This window comes from Schistocerca gregaria, chromosome 2 (assembly GCF_023897955.1).
Source record: "Schistocerca gregaria isolate iqSchGreg1 chromosome 2, iqSchGreg1.2, whole genome shotgun sequence".
NCBI lineage: Eukaryota > Metazoa > Arthropoda > Insecta > Orthoptera > Acrididae > Schistocerca > Schistocerca gregaria.
Genome location: NC_064921.1, coordinates 769,529,832 through 769,556,958, shown reverse-complemented (window position 1 = coordinate 769,556,958; position 27,127 = coordinate 769,529,832). Strand labels below are relative to the sequence as shown.

Sequence of the window (27,127 nt, the reverse complement as noted above, 5' to 3'; positions counted from 1 at the left end):
TCATGTGCAATTGATGGAATACTAGATGCAATTATTAAATAATTCTGTCTTGCCTCAGCTGAACCCTTGACATATTTGTGCAACAGCTCACTGGCATCAGGAACCTTCCCCTCATGCTTGAAAACAGCAGACCTGAAACCACTGTTCAAAAAAGGAAATCCAGAATGTGTTTCAAATTATAGACCAATAGCTCTACTGCCTGTATTTTCTAAAATTTTAGAAAAAGTTTTTTATAAGAGATTGTTTGATTCCCTAAATAAAAATAAAATTCTATCTCCTTCACAACATGGCTTCAGGAAAGGCTATTCAACTGAAAGTGCAATATTTGAATTTCTTAATGAAATCTATGCTAAACTGGATGCAAGTGAGTTTGTGACAGGCATATGTCTTGATTTATCTAAAGCTTTTGACGTCATTGACCATAATGCCCTACTGCAGAAGCTTGACCAGTTAGGAATTAGAGGTATATCCAATGAGTGGCTCAAGACATACCTATGTGGTCGCAAACAGGTGGTTGAAGTGCAATATACTGACCATAACAAAATCAGCTACTTCTATTCAGGATATGAAAATGTGAAATATGGTATCCCTCAAGGATCAGTATTAGGACCCATTCTGTTTCTCCTCTGTGTCAATGATCTTATGTACAAAAAGTATTGCCAAACTACCCTCCAATTTGCAGATGATACAAGCTTCCTTATTAGTGGTAAAACAGAAGAAAAACTAAAAGACTCCACTATATAAACAATGAATAGTGTAGAACAGAGGTTCAGCTACAACAAACTAATTATAAACAAAGAAAAGACAGCAACACTGAACTTCTATAATGTAAAAGGAAGACACCACCCAAATATAGAAATAAAACGTAGGGACAGAGTTCTTGAAAGTGTTAACAGCACTAAATTTCTGGGACTCTGGCTCCAGAACAACACAAAATGGGAGGTACATATTGAATATTTGCAAAGAAAACTAAGCAAAAGCTGTTACATGATACAGATCTTAAAAACTTGTTGCAGCAAAGCCAGCCTGTTAAATGTATACTACTCCTATGTGCATTCTGTAATTAAATATGGCATAATCTTCTTGGGTGATACAACAACAAATATTAAACTTTTCAGGATGCAAAAGAGAATACTAACAATTATTGAAGGGGTAAACAATACAAAATCGTGCAGACTCATATTCAAAAAACTGTCAGTTCTTCCTCTTCCTTGCATTTTTATCTACGACACATCAGTTTTCATCAAACAATATACTAATAGACATGCAGATATCTTATCAAAAAATGAAGATATACATGCACACAATACAAGGCAAAAATCTGAACTTCATGTGAAACAGGTGAGAACATCATTGTGCCAAAAAGGCACACTACATACTGGGATAAAGATTTTCAATAATCTACCTAAACATATTAAATCAATAGGCAAACTGTGTAGTTTTAAGGCTGAAGTAAAGGCATATTTAACTGATCATTGCTTTTATAGTCTGACAGAATATATAAAAGCCAAACAACAAAAATAAATATGCATTATTAATATTCTACTTTGTATGTTACCTGTGATGTTTGTTGTATTTAAGAATCTGTGCTAAATTACCTGACTATCTAGTCCTTAGCATTGCAATACAAACTGTATTTTTATCTTGTAACTACCTAACCATGTCCAATATCCTGTGATGTTTGTTGAATTTAAGAATCTGTGCTAAATTACCAGACTATCTAGTCCTTACCATTGCAATACAAACTGTATTTTTATCTTGTAAATACCTAACCATGTCCAATATCCTCGAATATATTCTATACATATAGGATTTGAAGGACTAAATAAATAAATAAATTACCATGACTATGAAACTAGACACAGAATTGACTTCCATAGAGACATACATCGGAAAGCCCAGTAATAAAAATGTGTGACAAATCATCCCAAAATTCTTTGTAGAGTTACTAAGATCCAGTGGTGTAGCATGGTTGTAAAGGTTGGGGAAACTCAGCAGTTAATATAGGGAGACAAAATAGTACAATGAACAATAATTTAAACAAATGAAACAAAATGCATCAAATAAAACAACAACAGCTACTATTACTACCACTACCACCGCCACTAATAATAATAATTATAACATAATAATAATAATAACATGAAGTCACCAAAGCAATTAATTCTACTCACAATTGGAAAACCGCTGGAAAAGATAAAATAGCAAATTTCTGGCTAAAGAAGTTCACCTCGACACTTTCACATCTAACTAAATTATTTAACAGTTACATTGCAGACCCATACACATTCCCTGATACACTTACACATGGAATAACTTATATGAAACCTAAAGATCAAGCAGACACAGCAAACCCAGCTAAATACTGCCCCATAACATGCCTACCAACAATATACAAAATATTAACTTCAGTCATTACTCAGAAATTAATGACACATACAACACAGAACAAAATTATAAATGAAGAACAAAAAGGCTGTTGCAAAGGAGCATGAGGATATAAAGAGCAACTAATAATAGATGCAGAGGTGACATATCAAGCTAAAACTAAACAAAGGTCGCTACACTACGCATACATTGATTACCGAAAAGCTTTTGATAGTGTACCCCACACATGGTTATTAAAAATATTGGAAATATACAAAGGAGATCTTAAATTGATACAGTTCCTAAACATAGTAATGAAAAATTGGAAAACCACACTTAATATCCAAACAAATTCTAATTATATCACATCACAGCCAATACAGTTTGAGTGTGGAATATACCAAGGAGACTCATTAAGTCCTTTCTGGTTCTGCCTTGCTCTTAACCCACTATCCAACATGCTAAATAATACAAATTATGGATACAATATTACTGGAACATACCCACACAAAATCACACATTTGCTATACATGGATGACCTAAAACTACTGGCAGCAACAAATCAACAACTCAACCAATTACTAAAGATAACAGAAGTATTCAGCAATGATATAAATATGGCTTTAGGAACAGACAAATGTAAGAAAATAGCATAGTCAAGGGAAAACACACTAAACAAGAAGATTACATATTGGATAACCACAGCGACTGCATAGAAGCAATGGAAAAAACAGATGCCTATAAATATCTAGGATACAGACAAAAAATAGGAATAGATAATACAAATATTAAAGAAGAACTAAAAGAAAAATATAGACAAAGACTAACAAAAATACTGAAAACAGAATTGACAGCAAGAAACAAAACAAAAGCTATAGATTATTATGCTATACCAATATTGACCTACCCATTTGGAGTAGTGAAATGGAGTAAGACAGACCTAGAAGCACTCAATACACTTAAACGATCACAATGCCACAAATATAGAACACACCACATACATTCACCAACAGAAAGGTTCACATTAAGCAGAAAGGAAGGAGGAAGGGGATTTATCGACATAAAAAACCTACTTTATGGACAGGTAGACAATTTAAGAAAATTCTTTATAGAACGAGCAGAAACTAGCAAAATACACAAAGCAATCACTCATATAAATACATTGGCTACACCACTGCAATTTCAGAACCACTTCTACAACCCTTTAGGTCACATAGCATCAACAGATATGAAGAAAGTAAATTGGAAAAAGAAAACACTACATGGCAAGCACCAGTATCATCTAACACAGCCACACATCGATCAAGATGCATCCAACACATGGCTAAGAAAAGGCAATATATACAGTGAGACGGAAGGATTCATGATTGAAATACAGGATCAAACAGTAAACACCAGATGTTACAGCAAGCATATTATTAAAGATCCCAATACCACAACAGATAAATGCAGACTTTGAAAACAACAAATAGAAACAGTAGATCACATCACAAGCGGATGTACAATACTATCAAATACAGAATACCCCAGAAGACATGACAATGTAGCAAAAAATAATACATCAACAGCTTGCCTTACAACATAAAGTTATAAAACAACACGTTCCCACATACAAGTGTGCACCACAAAATGTACTGGAGAATGACGAATACAAATTATACTGGAACAGAACCATTATAACAGATAAAACAACACCACATAACAAACCTGACATTATACTCACCAATAAAAAGAAGAAATTAACACAACTAATCGAAATATCCATACCCAATACAACCAATATACAAAAGAAAACAGGAGAAAAAATTGAAAAATACATCAAACTGGCTGAGGAAGTCAAGGATATGTGGCATCAAGATAAAGTTGACATTATACCAATTATACTATCAACTACAGGAGTCATACCACACAATATCCACCAGTACATCAATGCAATACAGCTACATCCAAACTTATATATACAACTACAGAAATCCGTAATTATTGATACATGTACAATTACCCAAAAGTTCCTAAATGCAATATAACATATACTGTACAGTTAAAAGGAAGTCCCGCTTGATCAAGATCCGCATCACTTTCTGCTTATGACCAGACATAACATCTGAGATAAGAAAGAAATAATAATAATAACTAACTTGAAACTTCCTGGCAGATTAAAACTGTGTGCCCGACCGAGACTCGAACACGGGACCTTTGCCTTTCGTGGGCAAGTTCTCTACCAACTGAGCTACTGAAGCATGACTCACACCCAGTACTCACAGCTTTACTTCTGCCAGTACCTCGTGTCCTACCTTCCAAACTTTACAGAAGCTCTCCTGCAAACCAGGAGATGAGGTACTGGCAGAAGTAAAGCTGTGAGTAGCGGGCATGAGTCATGCTTCGGTAGCTCAGTTGGTAGAGCACTTTCCCGTGAAACGCAAAGGTCCCAAGTTCGAGTCTCGGTTGGGCACACAGTTTTAATCTGCCAGGAAGTTTCATATCACCGCACACTCCGCTGCAGAGTGAAAATGTCATTCTGGAATAACTAACTTGTGCAAGAAACGATGACAAATTATTAGCACCCCAGCAGCAAGAGAAGAAGCACTTATATGTTCTTGTACATGAGTGCAATGCGCCTGTCTTTTCTTTCCACGAATAAGCCTATAACTCGGTCTACAAAGATCTGATCACTGGATAGCTCCCCAGGTAGTGTCATTTCTATGGCTAACGTGCTCAAAAACGACAGCTGGATGTTGGACATTGAATTCCTTAAATAATTCTTCACTCAATGTGCATTTTCAACTTCTTGCAGCGTAATGAATAATTCTTCACTTGTTTAAGAGCACTCATGCTTCATTCACTGCTTGGTGTAGTTGCGGGTAGGGTCAAAACCAAATGCAGGAGCTTCGAAGTTTCTTAATAAACAGAGTCTAAATCACTGTTGACAATGTACTTTAAGAGGATTCTTTGAGATAAGTGTTTTTTCTTTTCAGCACTTATGTTACACAGTTCACTTACAAGTTGTTCTTGTTTGAAAAAAGAATACTGTTCTAATAATTGAAGCAGTTTCAACTTTGGGAATTCTTGTTGATAGTTTGGAAAACACTTTTCATTCATAAGTTCAACAAACTGAATTTAGGGAAACCTTTCCATCTGAACAATTTGCAAATCCAGTATCTTGTAAGTTAGTGCCCTGAGAGATGTCTTTTGAATGTCACAGAATGATAACTTGCCATTCAAACACAATCTGCATTTAATGCAATCATCAATGAATGTTTCTCTTCTTAATTGTCATACGTTTCTCAAAACAGTTCTTATTTCGTCATGGCAAGCAGTTATACTGACAGATTTTGACTGAAGCACATTAAAGAGATGTTCAACATAAACCAAGCACCCTCGGTAGTACCAAAGCAAGTAGACAAACATAGGATCATCCATCCATCGTTTCATTCCCACACCACAGCTCAAAGATTCTGGGTCCCACTGAGAGTCTGTACCATCAAATATACAATTAAAAACACTATATAGCCCTGAGAAATGACTAGATGTTCTTGAAACAGCCCTGGAATGAAAGTTCCGGCGAGTGTTGCTTGCAGGTGGCAGTTTAAATCCTTTCTCAGTTAGCAATACAGTTTGTTTTGATGATTTGCTGAAAAACATATGTAATGCAGTAAGATCACTTACAAACATGCATACTTGTCGAATGGTTTTGGAGGCATGTAACAGTACCAAATTCAGCTGGTGTGCGTAACAACGAATAAACAGCGCATAGGAGCAGAACTGCTTCATCAATGAAACTTCCAGGGAGATTAAAACTGTGTAGCCGACCAAGACCTTCATCAATTGTTATAGTCCTCTGCCATTACTGAAGTGCCATCATACATTTAACTAACCACTTTTTCTTCCACATTCTATTTTTTTTTTAATACTGCATGAATAATGTTTGACAAACCTTCAGCAGTTTTATCTCCAGAAACATTGAAAAATTCAGCAAATCTTTCCTCAATTTTGTCTGCAATACAGTTCCTGAAAATTATACTCATTTGACTCTTGCATGGCAAGTCTAACGTTTCATCAGCGTGAATTAAAATGAAATTGCAGTTCTGAATTTCAGATTTTATTTTCTCATTAGCTGCCAAAGTTGTCATTTCTATTACATCATTTTTTATATCTGGAGAAGTTCCTCTGAAGATTGAAGATGATGACAGATGGTCTCGGATTAACTGCTCTCCTTGAGCTAGTAAATCCAACAATTCCAGATAGCTACCTTTGTTGCTGGAGGTTTCGTCTTCTTGATGGCCACTAAAGCTAGTTCTTGTTTACAAAGAAATACAATTGCCTGAATAAGACAAGCCAATACTCTCCTGCTGGATGCAACTTGTTTGTTGTATTTTGCTGGCTGGAGTGACTGAGCGGTTCTAGACATTACAGTCTGGAGCCGCATGGCCGCTACGGTCACAGGTTCGAATCCTGCCTCGGGCATGGATGTGTGTGATGTCCTTAGGTTAGTTATGGTTAAGTAGTTCTAAGTTCTAGGGGACTGATGACCTCAGATGTTAAGTCGCATAGTGCACAGAACCATTTGAACCATTTTTGTTGTATTTTATTGCTGTCAGACGAGCGACTCCAGGAAGGACGTGCTCAATTCCACTTTTGCCCAGTAACTGACATGATTCTTTGTTCTGCAGGTGACACTTTGATATCTGATGCTTTTGTGCTTTCCTTTAAAAGTTCTTTATTGCATCATTCCTTTTCACCACCAAACACAAGACATATACACTCCTGGAAATGGAAAAAAGAACACATTGACACCGGTGTGTCAGACCCAACATACTTGCTCCGGACACTGCGAGAGGGCTGTACAAGCAATGATCACACGCACGGCACAGCGGACACACCAGGAACCGTGGTGTTGGCTGTCGAATGGCGCTAGCTGCGCAGCATTTGTGCACCGCTGCCATCAGTGTCATCCAGTTTGCCGTTGCATACGGAGCTCTATCGCAGTCTTTAACGCTGGTAGCATGCCGCGACAGCGTGGACGTGAACCGTATGTGCAGTTGACGGACTTTGAGTGAGGGCATATAGTGGGCATGCGGGAGGCCGGGTGGATGTACCGCTGAATTGCTCAACACGTGGGGCGTGAGGTCTTCACTGTACATCGATGTTGTCGCCAGTGGTCGGCGGAAGGTGCACGTGCCCGTCGACCTGGGACCGGACCGCAGCGACGCACGGATGCACACCAAGACCGCAGTGCCGTAGGGGACCGCACCGCCACTTCCCAGCAAATAAGGGGCACTGTTGCTCCTGGGGTATCGGCGAGGACCATTCGCAACTGTCTCCATGAAGCTGGGCTACGATCCCGCACACCGTTAGGCCATCTTCCGCTCACGCCCCAACATCGTGCAGCCCGCCTCCAGTGGTGTCGCGACAGGCGTGAATGGAGGGATGAATGGAGACGTGTAGTCTTCAGCGATGAGAGTTGCTTCTGCCTTGGTGCCAATGATGGTCGTATGCGTGTTTGGCGCCATGCAGGTGAGCGCCACAATCAGGACTGCATACGACCGAGGCACACAGGGCCAACACCTGGCATCATGGTGTGGGGAGCGATCTCCTACACTGGCCGTACACCTCTGGTGATCGTCGAGGGGACACTGAATAGTGCACGGTACATCCAAAACCGTCGTCAAACCCATCGTTCTACCATTCCTATACCGGCAAGGGAACTTGCTGTTCCAACAGGACAATGCATGTCCGCATGTATCCCGTGCCACCCAACGTGCTCTAGAAGGTGTAAGTCAACTACCCTGGCCAGTAAGATCTCCAGATCTGTCCCCCATTGAGCATGTTTGGGACTGGATGAAGCGTCGTCTCACGCGGTCTGCACGTCCAGCACGAACGCTGGTCCAACTGAGGCGCCAGGTGGAAATGGCATGGCAAGCTGTTCCACAGGACTACATCCAGCATCTCTACGATCGTCTCCATGGGAGAATAGCAGCCTGCATTGCTTCGAAAGGTGGATATACACTGTACTAGTGCCGACATTGTGCATGCTCTGTTGCCTGTGTCTATGTGCCTGTGGTTCTGTCAGTGTGATCATGTGATGTATCTGACCCCAGGAATGTGTCAATAAAGTTTACCCTTCCTGGGACAATGAATACACGGTGTTCTTCTTTCAATTTCCAGGAGTGTATAACAATATAATCCACATTCGCAGTCAGCCAAGCATACTTTTCATACCAGGCTGTCTGAAAAGTGTGTTTTTGTTTGGCTTCACTTAAAACTACACGGAGTATAGGAGTAGTTCATTTGTCCTTCAATTCACACTTTTTTTGTATGTTAATGTAGAGAAAGGCGTTTTTAATGAAAATTGTATTAAGTGTTCAGTTGCTGGCTCACTCATGTTGATGACACAGGGAAAATATGCACTAAAATCACACAAGAATGACTATGAACACAAACCGCGCAACTATTCATTTCTGTGTTAAAAGCCAGCATAGAAGTGGCAGAGACTAGTCTCAATACCTGCTAGCAAGTGCAGTGCATTTTCCTTCATGGAAGGGGAAGTGGGGGGGGACCCAAGAATGCCACTAATGCTCAGGAGCACACAAGGAGGTGGGGACTGAGAGCAATCGAGTCTCAAGCAGGCAGATACGCCAGTACTCAGGGTGCAGCAGCACGGCCTACAAAACTGATGTTTTTGCACATTTACTGCTCTTGGTAGAAAGCTGTTTATATTTTTGTTATGAATTAATATTGCATCTTTTTTAAGCATGAATACAGAGGAGACTAAGTCCCAAAGTATCCCCTCATGCTACACCACTGCTAAGATGTCAAAGCTGCACATTTTTAAAAAATGAGCTCAAGGGAAAAAGCTTTTTACAGTTTTGATGAGTACATGAATTTTATGAATTTGAGGACATCAGTAACTTAAATTAAATGTAGCCATGTGTCACTGGATATAATGTTGACTTAGAATTCATTTGGTTTATGTATTTGGTTATCTGTTTGATTTTTATCTGTATCTGTATGATTTGTGTTTGTTTATGTACCTAATTATCTGTATGATTTGTATACAGACACTATTATTTAAGTTTCTTTTGTGTCAACACAGTTATAGAAGGCACCTGAACAAAGCAGATGGCATGATGTTTATGAAAAAATTGAACTCTTAGATTCTTATTTTTAGTGTTTTACAGTAATCATCATTCACAGACAAATTTGACTGTTACAGGTATTGGCAAATTTTAAAATAGGACCAAAAGATGATGAAGAGAAGACGACCACCCACAGGATTCTAAACAAAGCTATCTGGCTTACTGGGACTTCTCGCAATGCTATCCTAGTGATTATATGTGGCATCATAGGACATCAGCTATCACTCTCAGGGGATTTACCTCTTAACTTAATAGGTTTCTTTTTAAATTCATTTATCATTTAGAAACTATGTGAAATAAAAAAGTTAGTATTCAATCCTAGTGGATTAGTAATACCTGTATGTGATGTTGACTAATATGTGAATATCCTTTTTCTTTAGGTCCCATTCCCCCTGGACTTCCAGCTTTCCAGTTACCACCATTTACTGTGACATTAGAGACAGGCAATTCCACAGTCACATATTCATTTGGTGACATGTGTTCACACCTTGGATCTGGAATTTTTATCGTACCTCTTGTAGCACTACTGGAAAATATTGCTGTCTGCAAGGCATTCTGTAAGTTCAGGTTTTTTACACAATATTATTTCGTTTCACCCTTTTCTTTGGCTGTACAGAAAGGCTTTCTAGTTGCATCATGACAGAAAAAGCTTTTGCTTAAGTTGTGACAACAGACATACACAGAAGCAACTGTATCACTAACATGCAGCACATTAGGTTCCTTCATCTAACAAAAGAAGGAAGAGTCTCAGGTAGTATTCTTTCTCAGGAGAGATGCAGTATGTCAGAGTAAGAGGATCATCCACAATGACATGTCACCAATGGGTAATGTATAATGTCATTAGAAAGCTCTAGCCAGTCCATTGAGCCTAATGTCAAACAGCAGGCTCTGCATCCAAGTTCACACACTATGCATCAACACTGTATTTTCTTTTTCTGTCAGAATGAATCAATACAAAGTTCTGTCAGGGAGACTGTATATAATGTACATGAATCCAATGCCTTGTTCATGATACTGTAAGGTGTAAATGTTAGGGAAGCACTAAGCTCAAACATAAATCATAGACTTAAGTGGCTGTCAGACATTTCTGTGTTTATCAGTGAGATATATTGTGGAAGACATTTACTGCATTGTGTTGTGGTAACACCGAAATTTGGTGGCTGTTGTTTTATTGTCTGAGACTCTTATTCTTTGTTTGGGAATGGACCATTATTTTTGTTCAGTGCATTTTCTGTATCAGTGCAATAATGTTACACACTACAATGCAAGAACCATCTGCTTGACGGGGTTGAGAAAAATTAGGCTGTCTTGTTGGATAGCCCATTTCTAACCCCAACCTGAACCAAAAAATCATGTAATGCCTTCAGAATACAATAAAAATCAAACAATGGAAAATCCAAGATGCAATAATGACAGTATTATGAGAAGGATACATTGCTGCTTACCATGCAGAGGATGTGCTGAGTCAAAGTCTGGTACAACAAAAAGACTACTATACATTTAAGCTTTTGTCCAAAAGGCATTTTTCTAAAGTGTAAAATTCACCCACATTCACACAAACACAACTCACACACACATGACAACTATCTCTGGCTACTGAGGCTGACCTGCTATAGCAGTCTGGCATCAGTGGCTAAAGGCAGGGGTCATGTGTGTGTGTGTGTGTGTGTGTGTGTGTGTGTGTGTGTGTGTGTGTGTGTGTGTGTGTTTGTGAGTGAGTGTGTGTGTGTTCTTTTTGCATGAATGTGTTTGTATTTTCTACTTTAGAAGATGGCCTTTTGGCCAAAAACTTAAAATAGAGCAATCTTTTTGTTGTGCCTGTGTGCTACTCAGTGTCTCCACTGTATGGTTAGTAGCAATCTATTCTTTTATTGTTGTACTTAAGATAAAATAATCATCTGTGTGTTATATCTATTTGTCCAAAACATGGTAATACCCCTCATCATTTCCAAAGAATCAGAACTTGAGGAAAAGTCATCGCGGAAATCAATACTATAATATAAAAACAAGTTTCTGTGTGCTGTTTGTTACATGATTGGTATCTTTCAAATGACAGGACTGGTTTCTGAAGATTTTGACCAAATAGTAAATATGTATATAATAAGTTAGAAGTCATAGGCAAGGAGAGCAGGAAGTTAAAACAAAATGGAGAGTTAAGGCTTTAAGTAGGACTGAAGATGGACAGCAACAGAGACCAACTGAAGAAAAAGCTTATAGAAGATGAAAAGATGCAAAGGAAAAAAGATAAAGCAAAACCCGAAGATTGAAAAAAATTATTAAAGTGTTTTTCCAGTAAATCAATCACACTCCATTAATCACAAAAGTATATCTGCCTATTATGCCATAAGATAATTTTTTATCATTAATTCCCATTTAATCATCCTACATTCTTCTTTGGAAAGGAAACCAACAACTTTGGAGTGTAATCTCATTTGTCTTTTATAATCATCATTCATGAGTTTATATACATGATTACTGGTATTCAGTTATGTGAGTTAAATAGCTCTTTGATGCTTGCAATGCCCACCAAAGAAGGTGTAGCATCCCAAGAAAAACATTTTCTCCTCTGCTCTAGCTCTATTAAAAAATTAACACTTTAATGTACTTGAGTTGTAGGAATAACTAGTGTTCTGTGTTTGACATTTAAATATCTTTACATTAACAGGGTTTGTTGTGGGAGCTATTACTGTATGGGGAAGGCTATTTGTTATTGAACTTCAAGTCCAGTGTCCATATGTGGAGCTACCCATTTTAGTAATTCTCCACATGAAAGTCCCTCTTTGGGAAATCTTGAATTGTTCAGTCCATGTAGATCTAATCTATGTTGATGTTGTTTGTTAGAGTGCTGTGTGAGTTGATGTTTGTTTGGTTATGTAACAGCTACTACAGCTAGGTAAGTTAGTAAACAAACTCCACATGGCTTTGGAATGATAACTTGCCTCAATGTAATCTAATTAAGTCACATACTGTTCCTAAATAGCCTTAGGAGAAATAAGAAGCCACCACTAACCTATTATTAATCTTGTAGAAACATTTTTGTAGAATAAAACTAGAACTTTTTTAATTAGTGGACCCATTAATTTTGTAGCCTTGCATAATATGCATGACCTGTTTCCATTGTGTATTTACAGTGTTTGCTTTTGCTTGCTTACCATATATAAAAAATATATATTACATTCATATTATTACATTTACCATGATGTGTTCATTTATGTTGGGTACAGGTATTAACATTGATTCTAGAACAACATGTATGTGTGAACTACTCTAATTACTCCTACTTTTAATTACATTAATTCATAACAAGATACTGAGCGAGGCAGCGCAGTGGTTAGCACACTGGACTCGCATTCAGGAGGACAACGGTTCAATCCCAACTCCAGCCATCCTGATTTAGGTTTTCCGTGATTTCCCTAAATCGTTTCAGGCAAATGCCGGGATTGTTCCTTTGAAAGGGCACGGCTGATTTCCTTTCCAATCTTTCCCTAACCAGAGCTTGCACTCTGTCTCTAATGACCTCGTTGTTGATTGGATGTTAAACACTAACCACCACCACCACCACCACCATCATAACAAGATATAGATTGCAATTTCTGATTAATCTTCATGTGAATAGTTGTGTGTGTTTTACGTGTTTTATGTTACCTATATTTTGTGTGTATGTTATGTCAGTGTTGCCACTGTCACTCATGTCATTGTCAGTACTGGAGCCACTTGAGTTCTCTGTGTCAGCCTGTCTTTGTCTTCTGCACCTTCTATATTGATAAGTCTGTTTGTATATGTCATGTTCTGCTTTCAATATGTTGTTGGTGATTGCATTCAGCTGTGTCCATGCATCTGGGTTCCACAGTGCATTGTATATATAGAGTTGTTTCCATTATGTTCTCTATGTTGTTACATAAGTGCCTGTATCTAATGCATTTCAAAAAGAAATTTTCTGTGGAACCAATTTTCCTGCAACTGCAATGATTACTTTATGAAAGCAACATATGCTACAAGTGTGTAGAGTAAGGGCAATATCTAGTCACAAAATAACCATGTCTTGGCTGGGGATGACATGGCACTACCATAACCAATCCATGATATTAAGGAAAAATGAGTAGACTTGATGGCCCTTATCAGTCTTGTCACACCCTTTTTGACAAGAGTTCACATGCCAATTTTTTAGTTGGTGCCTATCTTCTGTGTGCTGCCCAGTGATCTGCAACACTCTCTCAAGTCTACTGATCTTTAGCCAGCATGTTACAGTCTGATATCTGATGCTTATGTCAATCAGGTATATTCCGAGCACCACATACAGTAAATCAACTGATGTGGTGCTGAAAGCCTCATATAGTCTAAGTAGCACACTCCTCTGCCACCTCCTAACAGTGATCTTGTTCATGATGAGGAGTCTATGTGCCCATGTACTAGCTGCAAAGCTCGTTACTGACAAAAAGTGCACAGTGGTACATTCTTATGTGTGTGAGTGGTTGTCTGTATATTGTCAAATTTAATGTCACTAATTTGTAAAGTAGACTTTTGGCTTTGTTTGTGATTAGTCATTTGTGTTTGTCGAAGCAATGTCATTTTTCAATAAGTACCACAAGATATTTAGTTACTACTTCACATTTTATATTTGTGTTGTTTATTCTAATTGCCAGGTGTCTTTGTAGTGAACATTTAAGCATTATGAACACTGTTTTTGTGCTGCTATGGATAATTTGTTTTGGTTACACCACTGGCCTTGTTTTCCAACACTGCTCTTGTTTCGACTGATATCACAACTAACAGGTCATCAGCATACAGAATGATCCCATCTCCCTCAATTAAATTCAAGAGTGGTTCAGTTGTGATATCCCAGAATATGGGTCCACGGATTGGACCTTATTTGGTAATCCTTTTTACAACTTTGTGGTAATCCTTTTTACAACTTTGTGGTTGCCTTCTTGCCACTCAACTGCTCTGTTCCTACAATTGTCTCAAAGATTGTTGTACAGGGACCCAGGTACTTGCAGTTCTCGAAATAGAGCAAATATTGAAACTTCCAGGCAGATTAAAACTGTGTGCCGGGCTGAGACTCGAACTCGGTACCTTTGCCTTTCGCGGGCAAGTGCTCTACCAACTGAGCTACCCAAGCACGACTCATGCCCTTCTGTAAAGTTTGGAAGGTAGGAGACGAGGTACTGGCAAAAGTAAAACTGTGAGAATAGGGTGTGAGTCGTGTTTGGGTAGCTCAGTTGGTAGAGCACTAGCCCGCGAAAGGCAAAGGTCCCGAGTTCAAGTCTCAGCCCGGCACACAGTTTTAATCTGCCAGGAAGTTTCATATCAGTGCACACTCCGCTGCAGAGTGAAAATCTCATTCTGGAACATCCCCCAGGCTGAGGCTAAGCCATGTCTCTGCAATATCCTTCCTTTCAGGAATGCTAGTTCAGCAAGGTTCGCAGGAGAGCTTCTGTAAAGTTTGGAAGGTAGGAGATGAGGTACTGGCAGAAGTAAAGCTGTGAGGACAGGGCGTGAGTTGTGCTTGGGTAGCTCAACTGGTAGAGCACTTGCCCGTGAAAGGCAAAGGTCCTGAGTTCAAGTCTCGGCCCTGCACACAGTTTTAATCAGCCAAGAAGTTTCATATCAGTGCACACCCCACTGCAGAGTGAAATTCTCATTCTAGAGCAAATATTTCTTGCCACCAAACCAGCAACATCAATAAGAATCAGAACTGCATACTTCTGTAAGTTGTGTTCTACAATTTTGAAAGCCTGATTAATCAGATTGTCAATATATTTTTCTGGTCTAAACTCAATTTTGTGTTGACTGAGGCCATGGAATTTCCTGAGAGCTTGAAGGCAGCTACATAGAAGCTTCTCATGGACTTTAGCCAGTGTATTTAACAAGGAAATTGGTCAATAGGATTTTTGTTCCAATGGACCCTTATCCACAAAATTTTTAATAATTACTGTGTTGGTTCTTTTCCAGACTATAGACACCTGTCCAAGCCTCAGACCATCATTTATTAGATCTGTTAAATATTGAGTTATCTGTGGTGACACCTGGCACAATTTTTCAAGTGGCTCTAGTGCTTTCTTGTTTTTCAAGCCATTAATTGCTAGCAAGACCTCTACTTGCACAAACAGGCAGGTTACAGTTTCTTTAGTCTAATACCCAAACTCTGCCTCCCGAAGGCATGTGTGTGCTTGTGTATCTGTTCAAGAATCGTCATTGGGGAGGAGTTTATAGAGCAAATATTGTGCTGTTTGTCTCCAACCCCATTTCATAGTTATGTTATCCTGTCTTAGGGTAGTCAGGATCAGATTGGAATTAATTTTCTCAGTTATAAGTTTGTATAGTATTCCCCATGTGTTCTGTGGTAGATGTGTTGTGACATAGCATTTCCAGTATTCTTCTCTAGTCATGATTAGTACAGTTTTGAATGTTGTTTTTGTGTCCCTGTATTCTTGTAGCCAAATCTATCTATCCTAAGTGGTAACTGCCTTCTGGTAGAGCCTTTTCTTGCATCTCATATCCTGTCTTAGTCTAGATATCTTGGGGCTCCAGGAAGCATCTGTCTTACACTGGTTATTGAAAGTTGGTATGTATTTTGTTCGACAGTTTGTTATAATTGCTGAAGTTATATGCCCTTAGGTCTACACTTTCATTTATGTTTCCTATTAGTTTATCTCTTACATAGTTTTGAATCCCTTCTCAATTTGCCATGCTGTTGTTGGATGATGGTGTCTGATGAGCTATAGTCTTTGTGCCAATGATAACTGTATTGAGACCACCTATCATTAAATTCAGATACACACACCATGTACTGGTTATTCGCTCTTAGGATGTCCTTGATCTGACCTTGGTCATCAGTCTGATTGCAATGCCACAAGGTGGATCTGGCACTGAAGTCAGCTGCAATGATCATCTTCTCTCTTGAGTAAACTGTTATCTGTTGAACCATGACTGTATATGGTTGAATTATATAGGAGTACTGGGTATATAATGATGCCAGCACCCATGTGTCTGTGCCCTTGGTAACCCCTACTGTTACAACATTCCTGTTACACAACTGTGTGATATTTGTAGTTTGGCACCTGGTGTCCATTATCAATACAGCCACCATAGCCTATCTGTCTCCTGTTATCTGAGTTGTTTGGGGAGGTGGGAAACATACTAATTTTCCATTTCTGCTGTATGGTTCTTGAACACACATGACATCAACAATAAAGTCTTGGGTGAGCCTGGGGAGTTCCACATTTACAGTTCTACTCCCCATAGCATTGAGCTGCGAGAACTTCATGGCTGCAGTATACATTTGTAAACATTTGTTTGTTCTAGGTCAAAGTACACTCTCCCATAAGCCCTAACAAGGTCTTTGTACATGTTCTTAATGTTGGTATCTCCTGAATGCCACCCACAGGCCTATCTCAGGAAATTAGCAAGCTTATTTGTATCAGTGCACAAGTTTTCTATACAAATGATTATACAATCCATCTAATCAGTTGTAGGGAAGCAAATAGAAGCAAATAGAATAACCCTTTTCATGTGTTAATTGTATAACTAATCTTTGTGTAGTTTCAAGAATATCTCTTTGTTTGAGTCTACTGAGCTTTAAGTTCAATTCAAATGCACTGTAGTTTTCTGGTTCTTCATTACAATTATGTACTTGTTCATCGTGTTTGTTTTTCAGTTCAGACTTAATGCAATTAGTTCATTCCTACTTATGACTACATATTTGTTCTGCCTTGATTCAGGAAGTTGCAAAAGACCTAAATCTGGATGTCCAGTTGGGAACTAGAACCCCACTCCTCCCAAATGAAAATTCTGGCTCTAATCACTGTGCCAACTAACATTTTCTTTATGAAACAGTGAATATTACTACCTTCATTTGTTTCATATTCAGAAATTTGAGGAAGTGATTCAGTGAAAATTATTGAAAGCATTTAGTATTACACTTTTCTTTAAATTTCTTTATCCTCAGTCATTATTAATTCTCAAATATTTTTGAAACAAGAAATTTTAAACATCTAGTCTAAGAGTACTTACTGTTCATGTGTTAACATAAACTATTAAAAGAATTTAAATAACAGCATTGTTAGACCAGACTGTTTTATTTTTCAGCTAATGGTAAACCTACAGATGCCACACAAGAACTACTTGCCATTGGTATTTCCAATATTGGTAACTCTTTTGTCCAGGGCTTCCCAGGAACTGGAGCCCTAGCTCGCAGTGCTGTTAACAATTCAAGTGGAGTCAGGTCAACATTTGGAGGGCTTTACACAGGTGATTGTGCTTTAAATTCAAATGATACATTGTCACTAAATCCTGTTCAGCAGAAGTATAAGCACAAAAGAAAGTAGTAGTAATTACAAAAAAAAAAAAAAAATGCAAATGTTATACCATACTCTTCCAGAGTATTCAATAATTCTCAGATTTTTTTATGAGTTACAGACAATATTTGATTGAATTTTATTTTAGTGACCCACAGATATCAAAGTGAAGTTTTTACAGCTATTTAATTTCTTACATTTTATTATCTTTCATTTCAATAATTTACTTACTTACCATATTTATTCTGTTTAAATTTTTATTTTATTTATATATTTTTTGTGTCTCAGTCATATTTTATATAGTAGGTGTTTCACACATGATGCCTGGGGGCAGCCCACAGCTCACACGGCAGATTTACCAGGTGTTGGCTTCCTCCACCTACCGCAAGATGGCTGGTTGCACTTCACCCCAGCTGGATGTAAATTGTGATGCAATCTGATTAAATTACGCTGATATTTATTTATAGCAGTTGCTCAAAATGATGTGCCTCTATGAAAAGAGCAGATTGATGCATTCTGAACACATTTCCAGACACTCATTGAATGTCAATGTCAGCTGTAGAAATGTGGAAAATGAATAGCCAAACCCTGTCTTTGAGTGTTTAGGGGTTGTTTGCATGTACCTTATCACTTAACGTACCCCAAAAATAAAAGTTATAAAGAATTAGGTCTAGAGAATGAGGAGGCCAGTCAACTGTCCTTAGGGTTCCAACTGTCCCGTATTTCGAGGGAAATCCCATATTTTGACTATTTTTTTGGTCAGTTCCCATGTCCTGTAACATTCTGAATTCATCCCACATTTTTCTAACTTTTGCAATGGTTGTTAAAACATTGCAATGATTGTTAAAACAATTTATTTTGCCTGACACATCATGGCTTTCCCTATTATCTCTACCTCTGTGGTGAACAAGTAAACTGTTCCTAAAGCTGTGCGGTCACTTATCCATTTCTGCAAGTGAGTGGAAGGTTTAAAGTCCTTTTTTGAATTTTTAGGTGCAGAATGAAGTGATGTTTTCCTACATTTACCAACTAGATGGCTTTCTTTAAGACATGCAGTTGTCAGAGTTGTGACAAATTGGGAACCCATTAAAAGTCACATTAGAAGTAGTGAAGGTTGTCCCAAAGCTCTGATGTTATTTTTTGATGATTTTGATGATGTTGAAAGGTGGTTAACCACAGACATTTATTCAACATTTTTTCCATATTGGTGCAGTTGCTTTAGAATGTTCTAGCTTTTTAGAACACTCTGATGTTAGCATAAAGGAAAATTTTGATGCAGCCAAGACTGTGATTAGTAAAACTGAGCAAAGAATGAAATATTTTGGTAGAGGAGGAAATAAAGTTTTCAATAAGTTTATTGTTTCATAAAATGCCTTGAAGATAATTTTCTCGACTTTGAAGTCTAACTGAAAACATATTTAGTCAAGAATTTCCAATTTGGTGATCATTTACCAATGGCAGCACAATCTTGGATGCCTCTTTGTCTATGGTCCAAGCTAAAATTTAACCATTTCCAAGAAGTAATTGACTCATTTTGGTTAGATAATGTAACTGGAGATTGTTTGTATGATGAACATTGTAATGCAGAATACATTTTGAATCGAAGTTTGTTTATGGGAGGGAATGGAAACAGAAGCTGGCTTTATGTTTTCCGTACCTTGCGAGCCAAAAATGTTCAGGTTACAAATTTGCTAAAATTAGTTGGGTTTTTATTAAGAATTACTCCTAGTTCAATTGCCAAGGCAAAAAAACATTCTTTCCCTGATGAACCATATATAGATTGAACTGCGCAACAAATGAACCTCCTAGCTTATATAAACACAACTGTAAGTAGCAGAGAATTTTAATTTGAGCTATATATAATACTTTACATATCTGAAATGGAATTAATCTTTGCAAAAAGAAGCAAAGACTGTTAATAAATACAAGCAACATTGTAAAATAAAACATTCATCCACATTATAAATGTATTCCTACCGTTGTTTGTAAGAAGAATCTTATTTGAAATGATTGTTTTGCAGGATTCCTTCTCAATCTCTTATTTTCCCAGTAAAATGGTTGGCAACCCTAACTGTTTTATCACCAAAACACTTTGTATTAATGTAATAGAGCACTGGCAGTGTGTGGTCTTGCATTGCCTTGCATGAAATAACCGTTCATCTCTTCATTAGGTGTTAGTACTCTAAAAAATGGGTGCAGTCTATTGCTCATATACCTAGGTGCAGTCTATTGTTCATATACCTATCAGAAGTTACTGTTCTATGGAAAAAGAAAAATAATTCATCTCGAACTAACTTCACACCATGCTCCTGTTTTCTCATCATGCAGAGGCCATTGCTGTAACTGATGAGGATTTTCAGAGCCCCAACACTGATTGTTCCATTAATCTACATACCCTGGCAAATATCACCATACTTCGTCAGAAAAAAGAGCATTTCAGGATTGACCTTCCCATCATGCACTGACTGTAACAGACAGTAGCAATAATGATGACAAGAAACAGTATCTGAGTTAACCAGCTGATGCATTACTGTTATTTCACATGGTTTCAGTGTTGAGTTCATGCACAGCTCTGTGAGTAGATGCAACTGACACACCAGTCTGAAGTGCTAAACAATGTAATGATTTTCTCGAACTTCTTTCTGAGGCCTCTCCTACCTCATCTAATGTATTTTCAATTAAAACACTGTGTTCTCCTGACCTTTGATTGTCTAACATGGATCCAGTCTCTCAATTTCTTCATGAATGTATGTATAGTTAAACCACTGGGAATGCATACATTGGGAAATTTTCATATGAATGCAAGCTGACATTTCACATAAAATTCTGTTTTTGCATAGTTCAATACAATGAACACTCACAGACCCTTTGTGTATACCATAGCAAATGAAAATTGACAAAAAAACTCAAAAGAAAACACACATACAATCAATAATATGGGCAGGGAGGTCCCAGACTGAGTACAGGAATCATACATGAAACACTCAGGGGAAGTGCTCGCAACCATCTTGCAGGAGATACAGGGAACAACAGCTGGTAAATCTACTGTGTGGGCAGTGGGCTTTCCCAGGCATCACACTGAAACACCCTGTCATTTCAGTCACATAACACTGTTGTTCTTGATATTTTGGCCCATTACGTATCTGAAGGATAAAAAATACAAAAATGATCATAGACAAAAACAAGTAAAAATTAAGACAGAAAATATTCACATTGTGTTCAAGACACAGCTGACAAAATACACAAAAAACGAAAACAAAAAACATGAATCTACGATATTAGTATGAAAGATATGTTTTCCCAACAATATAGGCAAAAGAAGTAGCATGAATAATATGAAGGCAGCTACATCATTTCTTCAGAGAATCACTGTTTCATTTACATGGTGAAATACTGGACATTCATGGATACATTCTTCTATTATTCAGTGCAAACTATTATCTCACCCATGGAATTTGCACTTAACTTTACTAACTGTAGTCTAGTTATCAAATTCTTACCTGGACCATAGTAAAGTAAAGAATATGTGGAAACACCTCACCATCATAGTGATGGCTATGTGCCTTCTAGCATTCAGTTCATGATAAGGATGTATAATTTTTCATGCAGACTAACACATTTATCCAGCTACCATCAGTACTTACAATTATGCTGATGACTACTTTGATCTAATTATCAAAATTTTATTCATAATATACAGTAACTCACTCATTAAAGTGGGTAGAACTGTGACAGATCATCTCTCTATGCCATTATTGATAAGTCAGAAGAAGACTTCAAATGGGAGGTCGACAGATGAGGGGAATAATGTCTTGACACTTTTAAACCCACACAGTTTTACTATAATTAATGGAGAATATTGTGTTTTGGGGTTAGATTATCATGAAACAGAGGCAGAGGCAGATTCTGAAACACTTTTAAAGATCAAAAATATCTGCATGACTGTGACTTGAATATGGGTACTTGGTATAATTGGAACTGTAAAGGTACGCCAGTGGTATGACTGGTAACCTTATTTTAAAAATTTTTCAATGGAGTTATGAAAAATGAATATGTATTATCACTTTGCTGTGACTCATTACCTCTTGGAAAGCTTTCAATTCAATTTCCACATAATTGGGACTCATAGCTAGTGAAAACAAAAGCACTGATTTAGTGTATATTGGCATATTGACAGCTTACATTTGATGTCATCCCAGTAAAAGCAAATTTGGACTCATAAGAGAAGTCTGGTCATGAGAAGCTCTACAATCACGACTTGACACTTAAATATACACATTTTTACTATAATTACTATAGAATATTCTGTTTTGGGATTAGAGTATCATGTAACAGAGGCAGATTCTGAAACATTATGAACAGTCACTCTATTGTAAAGAGCTCTAGAGGAAGTTTTCATATTTCTAAGCTGTGAAAATAAAGAATGTCTGTGGATTAAATGCAGCATGTCTTGCCTAACTTCAGTTTTCTGATGACACTGTTTTGTTTGTCTCTAGTGTAGATAATCTTCATCAACAAACTGAAGCAATGATATGACTAAAGTAGTGTACTATCAACAGATTAAAAAGAATATTTTTCAATTTAACAATGGATTTGAAGAAATTGGGGTACCAGAGATTGTATGCCACCACAGTGCACCCTTCTTTTTCACTCCCCATCTACCCCCCCACCCACCCCCCACCCCCACCCCCCTCCCCATAATGAGGAGAGATTGACTGTAGTGGGGTGTGATCTGTCAGAAGTGGTGTAGATGGCTCTGAAATGGTGAATGTGATGGAAGACACATTGTAGTCAGCAAGGAAGGTGTGCCGTGAGGAGAGGGGGGGTGGGGGGGGGGGGCGATGCAGGGCATGTCCCAAGTGTGACATCAGCAGTGCATTCAATGGGTTTCTACTGGCAGTGTTAGCAGATTAGGACATAATCTGGGTGGCATTTTTAATTGTTACTGGCTTGGGAGGGGGCGGTGTAGAGCATGCCCCAAGTGCGTTCAATGGGTTTCTGCTGGCAGTGTTAGCAGATTAGGACATAATCTGGGTGGAATTTTTAATTGTTACTGGCTCGATGCTGGTATTTGAAGAGGTAGGCATGTTGGCAGCATTTCCTTGCATTGAAGTGTCCACAGGAGGTGTTGCGGGGCCTGTGGCAGTGTAAGCTGCAGCAGTGCTGGTGAGTGTACCATCTGCTGAATAATGGGTGGTGGATCCTGCCATGCCAACTTCTTGTGGGACAGAATCAACATGCAGGATATTGCATGTGATGGTGCTTGCACCTAAGAGCCTGTCCATGTAGGTTGTGGTAATCATGAGGTAGTTATTGTGTAATGTGACGGATATGTCTTTAGGCATAAAATCATGGAGATTCATATGCACTGTAAAATGGACTGACAGTTACATAGGAGATGGTGGGGAGTGGAGTGTCTGTTGTGACCAGTCCACTGAAGTCCACGCCAGTTTAAGCTGGTTCATTGATACTGTTGTTTGTTTTCCATTAATTTTGATATCAAAAGTGTGTGTATCTCATATCAACACTTGCATTGACCCTGTAGATTGCAGTAATAGGTTGGGTTCCACTAAGTCTGTATATAGCATCACATGAGAACATGTCGCCAGGTCTTAATGAACAAAAATTCATAGTGTCATGTGATAGGAGGGGGGGTGGCACACAGATGTTTTATATGTGTGTGTCCACGCATGCAGCTAAGTCTGGTAAGGATGTTACCCTTCAGCCATCTAATTTCCAAACTTGTTTTATCTGGCTACCAGTTTCGGTCATTTACTACACCATCTTCAGGCCCCTGACTGAGGTGTGGGAAAATTCCACCTCAGTTCTGGTCAAAATAAGGGCCAGCATTCAAATACTGGTATATTTAGATTTCTGCATGCTATAGTGGTCACTTCAACCCCTTCAACTGCTGATTCAAGTCTGGTAAGTCCTGGTCTGAGAGAATTGTCCCATGCACTACAAATTCAGCATGTAGGGTGAAGTGCTCAAGGTATAGTATTCTGGCAAGTGAAATGTCAGTGTCATCTTTATGTGCTGTGTAAATGCCCCATAGAGCCCATGGAAGCACCTCCACTCATGATTCTGAGTGGTGCAGGATAGTAACTTTTGTTGTTTGATGCCACAGTCTCATGAGGCCATTCGATTGAGGGTGGTAGGCAGTTGTGTGGAACTGGTACCATGTGCATAGTTGGTGTAAAACAGTTGAGATTCGATCTGCCAACCTGGGTCCAAAGTTAAGGATGCTGGGCAGCTGAAACTTGCAATCCAGATGTTGACAAAAGTTTTTGCTACTGTCCCTGCTCACAATTTAGGAAATGATCATGGTCTCCACCTATAGTGACACAGAATTTATAATTGGCAGAATATGATGATAACCATCCAGTTATGGAAGTGACCCTAAGATGTCAATATGGACATGCTGGAACCACCCTTTTAGAATCAGGAATTTAGCAAAAGGGGGCGGTATGTGATGGCAAGGGTTTGCTTGCCAGCATGGAATGCACAATCCTTTCTAATGTCAGGCCAGACAAACCATTCTGTGATGAGGCATATGGTATGACAGATGCTCGGGTATGCAAGGTTGTGGAGAAGGTCAGACCCATCCATCTCAAACATCACACAAAACTTGTTTCATAGCACCAGGTAGCATGTGTTGTTGCAATTGCAGCACAGTGCCTGGTTTGCTAAACATGCTGTGAAAATTGGCATCTATTACTTGTGCATCTGTGATCCTATCAAAACCCATCCGGGTGGAGGTAGCTGCATTACGAGACAGGTAGTCCACCACAATATTATCAGTACCTTTGATGTATCACAAAGCGGTAGTGAGCTGTGCTACAAAATGTAAGTGGTGTAATGTCATGAGTGCAGAATCCGCCAACAGGTTCTGAAATTTGTCTGCTAATTGGTGATGGAGAGTATTATGGTAATGGGTCTCCCCTCAATATCACCCTGAAAGTGATAAATTACTTCATATATGGCTAGTAGTTTGCATTCAAATATGGACTATCTTTTCTGAGAGTCAGTAAGTTTGTGCAAGAAAAATCTGAACAGCTGAGTGATTCCACTAGTCTCTTGCAGTAAGGCAGTATTTGCAAAAAAGATTATGACATCATCTACATAGGTGTAAAAAAATGCAAACTGAAGAGTACAATGCCAAAAAATCTTTTACATGTCTGTGCCACATTTTTTATTCCTTATGGTATGTAGAACAACTCAGAGAGACTGAATGGTATGATTATCACAGTTTTCAGTATGTCCTTGGCTGCCAATGGAATTTGCAGGTATGCTGTTTTGCAATTGATAACACTGAAAATTTTTTGCCCCAGTCAAGATGTGGGAAAAATTATGCAAGTTCAGAATGGAGTTGCTGTCAATGATTGTATGTGCATTGGCGTAGCATTAGTCACCACATACACACTAAGTACCAATCATTTTAGGAAATATTTTAATTGAGGAGGCCCAAGCACTGTCTAATGGCCTGATTGTGGCAGCTCACAGAGGTATGCCCACAGCAGCTTTAGCCACTTTAAGTTTATAGGGAACTAGATGATAGGGGCAACAACAGACAGGGAGGCCTGGTGTGGTTGTAAAGTGGTAGACTGTACAACCCTGCACGGTACAGAGTGTATGTGAACTGATGGGGGAGTATAGAGTGAGTCCAGGAGGTGGGGCATGATGTGACTCATTGTTGCAGTTAACATCACACGGCATTGTCTTGGGAGTGCACTCAAGTGAGGACTGTGTTGCTTCACTAAGCTGAGAAGTGTTTTTAGTAGCAGCACCACATTAGCGACCATGTCAATGTGATGAAGGGCATGGAGGTGCTGTTAAGCTGCATGTAGAGATACGGTGGTGTCCAAAATTTGTCTCTGTAGTTGTTTGTTGTTAATTTGTGTGACTTTGTTGTCATGTTGTAATGGTAAGTATTCAGCTGCTTTCAAGCATAACTGGTTGTAAAGTGCGACACTCTGTTGCTTCAGGTGAAGTGATGTATTGAGCTGCAGCAGTTTGATCAAGAACATTGCTGTGCCAAGAGGTTGTTGTCTTGCTGACCATACCACACATTGGCTCCTGGTTGCCCTGTCCTAATAAGAGGGTGTTATTTAAATCCGGCAGTAGTTGGTAGTGCCACAGGAAATAAGTTTGCAGGACTGGTTCACTGTCTCTGCATTAGGTGTGTCCAAGGCATTTGTGTATTTGTTCCGAGGTCAAGCATGATGTGCACAGTTCCACCAAATGTGATTACAGTGTCATTGGCCGCACACAGTTACAGTAGTGACAGCAACAGTATATCAGGCCCTAGATGAGGTGGTAGAGTGCTCATGTCAAGCCTGGTGTCAATGAGGAAATGGTTGGCAGGTGTAATTGGCAACCATCTGCCCATTGAAACACTGTGTCGGTGCTCTTTTGTCATTGTATGCATAGGCATTTTGTTAATGAAGTCAGCCTGGTGAACCTACCCAGATCACTGTTCTAGTTTGGGCAGGTGCTGGGTTATCTGCAGTGCTGGGCATCCTTCCCAAATCTGGTGTGAAACCAGCAGTAGTGCTGCTATGTGTTAGGCATGGAAGCAGGCAATGCACTTGGTTAGCATGGATTTTATGTATACACAGAGCCGGAGCAGTGGATAGCTGGGTTATCAACAACCTTGGCTGTCAAGCTGGCAACTGTTTTGTGCCTGAGGAGTAAAAGGGGCTTGATTTGGTAGAGATGGGAGGCAGAGCCCAGTTCAGGTCAGTCTGGCCATTATCAGGCAGTTTGCAGTTGTGCAGAATGTCAGGACAGCTCGGCTAAGATTGTGTAAAATCAGTTTTGGTGCAGTTGTACTGGGCATCGATTGCAGTCTTGGGCTGTTCATTATTCATTAGAATGTCATGTTGTGGCTCCAGAGGTGACTCCTTACGTGCCTGCCTTGCTGTCTGGATGTTCTCTGGCAGTTTTAGGAGCCAAAGTATCGATAACACACGATCAGGCAGTAGTGTTGGATCAATTAGAACCTGCAGGTGGTGCTGAAGTGAGACAACATGCTGCTTCCCAAAGTACTGTCATTGACAATTAGATGTAGCTATTATTCAGGTGTGCATGTTAGTCACTGTAGCAGTAGTGTCTTGACAGTTTCGTATGAGAAGCTGGAACACACAGAAGCAAGTTGCTAATAAGATCCACAGTGCCTCTCAGATGCTTAGGAATAGTGGCAAACTTCTCGTTGTCCCCAGTGAGGTTACTGGCTGACATCACACTCTCGCTGAGAGCAAACCACATCATGACAGAATAAACATGGAACAATGATGGTTTCAGATGGTGGTGCACAGTATGGTGGAA

General features: G+C 38.9%; 1 protein-coding gene across 3 annotated transcripts in view; it reads left to right on the top strand.

Moving 5' to 3' along the window:
- The window catches only part of LOC126334997 (sodium-independent sulfate anion transporter-like), a 317,982-nt gene that overhangs the window by 268,510 nt on the left and 22,345 nt on the right, over positions 1–27,127 (top strand). For all 3 annotated transcript variants that reach the window (XM_049997815.1, XM_049997813.1, XM_049997814.1), the window contains 3 exons: positions 9,581–9,758; positions 9,884–10,060; positions 17,592–17,753. In XM_049997815.1, coding sequence (XP_049853772.1) covers positions 9,581–9,758; positions 9,884–10,060; positions 17,592–17,753 — 517 coding nt within the window. The remainder of the gene's footprint in view (positions 1–9,580; positions 9,759–9,883; positions 10,061–17,591; positions 17,754–27,127) is intronic.